The following is a 9,134-nucleotide window of genomic DNA, read 5'->3' as shown; positions in this document are numbered from 1 at the left end:
AATAAATAAGAAGTATTGTTTAAATACAATCTAAGTTAATAAATAAGAAGTATTGTTTAAATACAATCTAAGTTAATAAATAAGAAGTATTGTTTAAACACAGTATAAGTTAATAAATAAGAAGTATTGTTTAAACACAGTGTAGGTTAATAAATAAGAAGTAGTTGTTTAAACACAGTATAAGTTAATAAATAAGAAGTATTGTTTAAATACAATCTAAGTTAATAAATAAGAAGTATTGTTTAAACACAGTGTAGGTTAATAGATAATCTAACCTAACTCTTTAAAACAATATGGAGATGATAAAGGATAAAAATAATTCAATCTACCCCTTTAGAAAATAGTCTCATGGTAATAAGAAAATGTTAATTCAGCAATCCCTTACTTACTGGATATCGTAAGCCTAGTTTCATGAGAAGAGGAACTCAGTTAAACTGGTATGGCAGCAGAATTTATAGAGTTAACTATACGTAAGATGTAACTTCGAGTTTATTCTAAGAAAATGGAATCCTGATCAAATAATAATAATAAGTAACGATATATCCAAATAAAAATGATAGGTCGGTACTAACTAAAAATCTGTCATTAATAAACTAAACTGTTAATACGAAACTAATCATCTTGACACCCAAACATACATTCTATCAACAGACAACGAAAGATATATGTAACAAGACATCCTGTTAATAACCTATTAACCATCCTGTCAATACGCAACTAAACATTCTGTAAATAGTTAACTAACAGTTTTATCAATACGCAAATAAATATCCTGCCAAAAGCGAACAAGACATTCTGTCAACAAACAACAAAATATATTTGTACCAAATCATCTTGACAATAGGCAACTTATACATTCTGTCAATACGCAACTAACTATCCTGTCAATAGCCAACATATCATTCTGTCAATAACCAACTAACAGTTCTATCAATACGCACTTAAATATTCTGCCAAAAGCCAATAAAACATCCTGTCAATAGATAATGTATACATTCTGTCAACAGACAATGTATACATTCTATCAGTAAACAACTATACATTCTGTTAATAAACAATGTATACATCCTGTCAACAGACGATGTATATATTCTGTCGATAGACAATGTATACATTCTGTCAACAGACAATGTATACATTCTGTCAATAAACAATGTATACATCCTGTCAATAGACAACTATACATTCTGTCAGTAAACACTATACATTCTGTCAATAAACAATGTATACATCCTGTCAATAGACAATGTATACATCCTGTCAATAGATAATGTATACATTCTGTCAACAGACAATGTATACATTCTGTCAACAGACAATGTATACATTCTATCAGTAAACAACTATACATTCTATCAGTAAACAACTATACATTCTATCAGTAAACAACTATACATCCTGTCAATAGACAACTATACATCCTGTCAATAGACAATGTATACATTCTGTCGATAGACAATGTATACATTCTGTCAACAGACAATGTATACATTCTGTCAACAGACAATGTATACATTCTATCAGTAAACAACTATACATCCTGTCAATAGACAACTATACATCCTGTCAATAGACAATGTATACATTCTGTAGAACACAGAATAGCTCCAGGACAGGACATAGCTACTATGTAAAACACTATAGCTCCAGGACAGGACATAGCTACTGTGTAAACCACTATAGCTCCAGAACAGGACATAGCTACTGTGTAAAACACTATAGCTCCAGAACAGGACATAACTATTATGTAGAACACACTATAACTTCAGGACAGGACATAACTGTAATGGGTAAATTCTCGATTTTTTTAGATGCAGTATTAAAGTTACTAATCCTATTTCAGTTAACCAGTTTTCCATCAGACAGAATAGTTAACTGTGTATATAAAGATGTTAATGTTATACTCAACAGAATGTTGAAGAGAATAAAACACATTAGCGACAAAGTTCACACACAGAAAGCTCCGTACTAAAAAATCACCAGGTGGCGTGGAGTAAGAAGGTGCAACTGGAAAGTGCTGTTTTAGAGAACTTCACAGAAGAGCAGACTGTCCTGAGCCATGGTCTGGAGGGTTACTTGAGTGTCCATTGGTAGCAGCTCCACTGTCAAAGGTTCTCCACGTTCCCTGCGGCAGTTCGGACAGCCACACACCTCTTGTTTGGCCACCGTTTCCTCGGGAGAGATCGTGCTCGGGTCATCCGTTTCCTTGGTAACCTGTTCTTTCTTCCGGATTAGTTCGGCTTCACGGTATTCCTGGGCTCTGCAAGGAACGACCATTTCACCACACAGGGAACAGGGCACTGCCCCTGGAGGTAAAGAATTTTCTAGATTTTCATGGCCCGACTTACGTCGCGAGAAAAATCGCAGTTTCTGGAAAAATTAAAACATAAATGACATCAGACAAATTAGGAGTTTCTAGTATTACCAGTGGGCGTTTTATAAGTGATGGTCATGTTTAAAAAAACATCCAGAGATATATCAGGATACAAACATACATCCCTTGTGGTGTACTCAGTTCATACAACCCCGTGGTGTACTCAGTTCATACATCCCCGTGGTGTACTCAGTTCATACATCCCCGTGGTGTACTCAGTTCATACATCCCCGTGGTGTACTCAGTTCATACATCCCTTGTGGTGTACTCAGCTCATATATCCCCGTGGCGTACTCAGTTCATACATCCCCGTGGTGTACTCAGTTCATACATCCCCGTGGTGTATTCAGTTCATTCAACCCCGTGGTGTACTCAGTTCATACAACCCCGTGGTGTACTCAGTTCATACATCCCCGTGGTGTACTCAGTTCATACATCCCCATGGTGTATTCAGTTCATACATCCCCATGGTGTACTCAGTTCATACATCCCCGTGGTGTACTCAGTTCATACAAACCCGTGGTGTACTCAGTTTATACACCACGGGGTGTACTCAGTTCATACAACCCCGTGGTGTACTCAATTCAGATGGGCTTTTGTCCAGTTTTGTGTAACATGAAAACAGTTAAAAAGACAAGTTGGTTTGTGTAACACACAAACAATTAAAAATCAAGTGGGTTTGTGTAACATACAAACAATTAAAAGTCGAGTGGGTTTGTGTAACATACAAACAATTAAAAGTTAAGTGGGTTTGTGTAACATACAAACAATTAAAGTCAAGCGGGTTTGTGTAACATACAAACAATTAAAAGTTAAGTGGGTTTGTGTAACATACAAACATTTAAAGTCAAGTGGGTTTGTGTTAACATACAAACAATTAAAAGTAGAATGGGTTTGTGTAACATACAAACAATTAAAAGTTAAGTGGGTTTGTGTTAACATACAAACAATTAAAAGTAGTGGGTTTGTGTTAACATACAAACAATTAAAAGTTAAGTGGGTTTGTGTTAACATACAAACAATTAAAAGTAGAATAGGTTTGTGCAACATACAAACAATTAAAAGTCAAGTGGGTTTGTGTTAACCTACAAATAATTAAAAGTAGAATAGGTTTGTACAACATACAAACAATTAAAGTCAAGTGGGTTTGTGTTAACCTACAAATAATTAAAAGTAGAATAGGTTTGTACAACATACAAACAATTAAAAATCAAGTGGGTTTGTGTAACATACAAATAATTAAAAGTTAAGTGGGTTTGTGTAGCATACAAACAATCAAAGTCAAGCGGGTTTGTGTTAACATACAAACAATTAAATGTCAAGTGGGTTTCTGTTAACCTACAAATAATTAAAAGTAGAATGGGTTTGTGTAACATACAAATAATTAAAAGTTAAGTGGGTTTGGTGTTAACCTACAAATAATTAAAAGTAGAATAGGTTTGTGCAACATACAAACAATTAAAAGTCAAGTGGGTTTGTGTTAACCTACAAATAATTAAAAGTAGAATGGGTTTGTGTAACATACAAACAGTTAAAAGTCGAGTGGGTTTGTGTTAACATACAAACAATTAAAACTAGAATGGGTTTGTGTTAACATACAAACAATTAAAAATCAAGTGGGTTTGTGTAACATACAAATAATTAAAAGTTAAGTGGGTTTGTGTAACATACAAACAATTAAAGTCAAGCGGGTTTGTGTTAACATACAAACAATTAAAAGTCAAGTGGGTTTCTGTTAACCTACAAATAATTAAAAGTAGAATGGGTTTGTGTAACATACAAATAATTAAAAGTTAAGTGGGTTTGTGCAACATACAAACAATTAAAAGTCAAGTGGGTTTCTGTTAACCTACAAATAATTAAAAGTAGAATGGGTTTGTGTAACATACAAATAATTAAAAGTCGAGTGGGTTTGTGTTAACCTACAAATAATTAAAAGTAGAATAGGTTTGTGCAACATACAAACAATTAAAGTCAAGTGGGTTTGTGTTAACCTACAAATAATTAAAAGTTAAGTGGGTTTGTGTTAACATACAAACAATTAAAAGTAGAATGGGTTTGTGTAACATACAAATAATTAAAAGTAGAATAGGTTTGTGCAACATACAAACAATTAAAAGTAGAATAGGTTTGTGCAACATACAAACAATTAAAAGTAGAATAGGTTTGTGCAACATACAAACAATTAAAAGTCGAATAGGTTTGTGCAACATACAAACAATTAAAGTCAAGTGGGTTTGTGTTAACCTACAAATAATTAAAAGTTAAGTGGGTTTGTGTTAACATACAAACAATTAAAAGTAGAATGGGTTTGTGTAACATACAAATAATTAAAAGTCGAGTGGGTTTGTGTTAACCTACAAATAATTAAAAATCAAGTGGGTTTTTGTAACATACAAACAATTTAAAAGTTAAGTGGGTTTTATGTAACATACAAATAATTAAAAGTCGAGTGGGTTTGTGTTAACATACAAACAATTAAAAATCAAGTGGGTTTTTGTAACATACAAACAATTTAAAAGTTAAGTGGGTTTGTGTAACATACAAACAATTAAAAATCAAGTGGGTTTTTGTAACATACAAACAATTTAAAAGTTAAGTGGGTTTCGCAACAGTTCGTCAGGTTTTTATTTTATATAAAAAGAAGTTCAAAAGATAAAGAAATAAAAATAATTTCAACATATAAAATCAATAAATTAAAATCGCTCTAAATAAACACGCACAACCTTTACAGAAAAACGATTTCATAGTTATAATGAAAAAATAATCGTAGGTAAAAGCTAGAAAAACGTTTTAACGTAAAGCTACGCTATCTGTTCATCGCAGGAATCGAATTCCAGATTTTAGCGTTATAAGTGCGTATACCTATCGCTGCCCCACAGTGGGGACAGATACGTTATCTCTGAACTAAACGATTAGTTTCAAATCTTCCAGTGAAATTCACCTTCTCAATTATAGATTGTTGGATCCTCCCCCAAAGGGGGGTATAAATACACGATGTGTTACAAAATTTAGACATTATTTGTCTGAAATCAGTAATGGTTTAAAATTTAAACACAAATCGCGAAGAATACTAATAGTTAGATTTCTCTACCAGATATCCATTCACAGTTTTGAAATAAATCTTAAGGTGTAGAACGGATTACCTGAGGGTACGTAACGTAATGACTTCAACATAATAAACCGTTCTTTACTGTATTACTTTTAGCGTAATTGACTAAATGCGCTCTGTACACAGAGGGGATCAAATCATAAACTCTTTGGCTAGCCATGCATGACCAGGCCTGGATTAACCATTAAGCAAAATAAGCACGTGCTTAGGGCACCAAGGGAAGGGACACTACAGAGTTTTTTCCATTGCCGGTGCAGCTGAACTAGGGCCCCACAAAAAGGGGGCCCCTCACAATAAATGAAAAAAACAACAACACATATATATATATATATATACAACAAGAACATTAATAATAATAATAAAATATTACTATTAATATTATTATAGTATTGAAGAGGTTAATGATATATTTTAAACTTTGGAATACAACAAAATTGGAATCTGGCAACTGCCACACGGAGCAACCTCAATGGCTCGCTCTGCGTGAGTTAGTGAGAGTTGTGCAGCAGCCACTGCCAATAGAGGTATGTGATGGTCTGTGTCTTGATATAGCTATTGAGTGTTGTAAACTGCAGTTTACATTGCTTAGGCAAAACAGTCACGAGTAACACTGATCGTCATAAAACACCTCGAAAAATCGAAATATATATACATTATTACTAAGTAAGTTCCTGAATATCTCATTAAATGAATTACTTTATATTAACAAAATGAAGGGGTAGATATTTTACCTATATAAACACATTGCGTTACTAAATAAAAGGGCAGTTAAAATTAGTTAAATAGAACGTGGTACAAATGTGAGTTAGAATAGGCCTAGCTGTTGCAATAAAGTAGTATTAAACCAAAATGGCCTAATTCAAGTTATTTTATAAGTTATCAGGTGTTGTAATACACATTCTTAAATTAAAATATAGATAACTTAGCTTATACTATATTGTTCTTAATGCAGGCAGAGGTGGCTAAGATTTAGTGAATTTCCAAAGTCAATTCATTGAGTTCCAAATTCTCCACATACCTAGAGTTCAAACTTCATTATGTTCGACGGTCTTACTAACTTTTTCTGTATGAATTTCAGTGTTTTTCTAATCATTATAAACATATATATGATTTTTATTCTGTTGTTTTTTTTTAATTCTGTATTTTTCAGACCCCATGATGAAATGTGTTCAATTAAGTGGCGTACAAAAGAGAAAACTGGCAAGAAGGAACTAACAAAAGGCTTCGGATTTAGTGACCAAGACTAGAAAGCTGACTAATGTTACACAACATGATCTTCCGAATCAAATCCAATCTCTGTCATCAGAAGTGGACACTACTACGGTTAGTACTATAACAGAATATCACGATGACGTTGAGGTCAAAGAGATGGTTCAACTAGCACATGTCTCACTACTGATCTCACTGTGTCTGTGAATTCTCTTCCTATCTCTATTGCAAATGTTGATGCGAGTTGCTGTACAAGACAGTTTGAAGTTGAAATAGTTGCTGAAGATGAAAGTCTACTGGATCATGGTGAAATGATTCAGTCTGCAAAAGATGAAGTAAATAAAGCAAAAGAAGTAAGGTTGTGGCTCGATTTCTCTACTGATGATGTGGCTTATTGGATTGCTTGTGGACCCCATGACTGGGTTATTTGACAAATCTTACCGGACTTTCAGTAGTGGCAAACCAGCAAGATACTTTTCACAAAAACGTTTCTTTGTGGTAAAAACTAATGGTGAGCAATACAAGAGAGAGTGGTTATTGTATTCATCATCAACAGGGTCAGTTTACTGTTTTGTTTATAAACTTTTTGCTCCTAAATGTTCCTCGCATTTTGTTAAAAGAGAAGGGTTCATTGACTGACGAAATACTATTGTAACTGATCACCATGAAAGAACTGATCACCACTATTCACCGAGACTCTATGATAACATACTTAACTCGGAGACAAGGTTTGGGCTTGGGATAACAGGTGGAAAAACAAATTAAAGAATTACTGAGAACATGTCTTGAGGCGTGTAATAGCTGTTATTTGTACGTTAGCTGAACGTGGCATGGCTCTTAGAGTAACAGAGGAAAGATTTGGGTCATTGCTGAAAGGGAATTTTTTAGGGCTGCTTGAGCTCATAAGTCAGTTTGATCCATTTTTAGTATGGCACATTTCGAAATATGGAAATTCTTCTTACCTGTCCAAAACCACCTGTGAGGAACTCATTGAACTAATGGCTCAAAAGGTCCACGCGCTCATTGTTGACGAAGTAAATTCTTCTGGTTATTTTAGTTTGTCAGTTGACCCGACACCAGATCTATCACATATAGATCAGTTAAGTGTTTTACTTCGATACTTAAAAGATGGGCAGCCAGTTGAACGCTTTTTAACCTTTCTGGAATTAAAAAGCTGGCGAGGAAATGGCAAACCAGGTGTTGCAGTACTTACGTGAAAAAATGTAGGGGTCACCCTACGACAACGCTGCTAACATGTCAGGGCGTTATAAGGGGATGCAGCAAAAAACCTTAGAAGAAAATAAGTTTGCCATATATGTGCCCTGTGCAGCCCATTCACTAAGTGCTGTTGACTGCTGTCAAGTGGCAGTTAATAGGCCGAAGTGCTGTTGACTACTGTAAAGTGGCAGTTAATTTCTTCTGTACAGTGCAATTGCTACATTCATTTTTATCAGTCTCAACCAGCCGGTGGAAAATTCTTAAAGTTTGTCTTGGAAATAAAAGTGTGTTAAAATCCCTCTCGGATACCAGATGGGAGGCACATGCTATGGCAACAGCAGCAATTCTGAAGCTTTTTTAAAGATTTTGGAAGCTTTAGAATGTCTGGCGGAAGACCAGTCACAAAAGGGAGACACTAGAAGAGAAGCAGACAATACTGCAAATAAGATGCAAGAGCTATAATTTATTGTTATGTTGAGCCTTTGGGATGAGATTTTGCAAAATTTCATAGAGCAAGTCAAGTTCTGCAAAATTAGGATGTGAACTTAAAAACATGCGCAGATCTGTATGGGTCATTAGCTGACCAACTGCGCACTTCAAGAGATGACTTTGAAAAATTTGAAGTAACTGCAAAGGAAATACTACCAGATGTTGGTTACAATGCAGCTCAAACTCGCAAACGTATCAGAAAGAAGATACCCAGTGACGGAGATGCACCAGAAGTAAGTCTGAATGCCAGAGATAAATTTCGTATCACCACTTTTTACACAATTGTTGACAAACTAGAAACTCAGATGAGAAGGACAGGAGAGGTGTACAAAGAAATAGCGGACATATTTTCTTGTCTAAGTGATGTCCAAATAATGTCACTTTATCATCTACTGAAACTGAAAGATACTCTCAGTGTTGTCAAAAGCTAATTGATGGTTACCCAGATGACTTGAACACTAGTTTCTCTGCTGAGCTTCAGCAATTTCACTCATATGCGTGCCATAAGTTCAGTGCAACTAAAATTGTAAAAATCAGATTCAGTCATGCTGAACTTTATAAAATATTTGTAGAAGACAATATTGAGTGTGCGTTTCCAAATGTAGAGATTAGCTTGTGTATATTTTTAACGTTAATGGTCACAAATTGCACAGCTGAGCATTCATTTTCTCAGATGAAGGATATTAAAAATCCCAACAGAACAACTATGCGACAAGATAGGCTGGTTGCCTT

General features: G+C 34.5%; 1 protein-coding gene across 1 annotated transcript in view; it reads right to left on the bottom strand.

The window, feature by feature from the left end:
* Positions 1 to 1,956: 1,956 nt before the first annotated feature.
* Positions 1,957 to 9,134, bottom strand: part of LOC111083063 — a 14,751-nt gene continuing 7,573 nt past the window's right edge. Inside the window, exon 3 of the mRNA XM_022379291.1 lies at positions 1,957 to 2,370. Within this exon, the coding sequence (XP_022234999.1) occupies positions 2,023 to 2,370 (348 nt within the window). The 3' untranslated portion in view covers positions 1,957 to 2,022. The remainder of the gene's footprint in view (positions 2,371 to 9,134) is intronic.

Source organism: Limulus polyphemus, unplaced genomic scaffold, assembly GCF_000517525.1.
Source record: "Limulus polyphemus unplaced genomic scaffold, Limulus_polyphemus-2.1.2 Scaffold8063, whole genome shotgun sequence".
NCBI lineage: Eukaryota > Metazoa > Arthropoda > Merostomata > Xiphosura > Limulidae > Limulus > Limulus polyphemus.
Note: the sequence above shows the minus strand (reverse complement) of the source record. Positions and strands in the feature narration are given on the sequence as shown.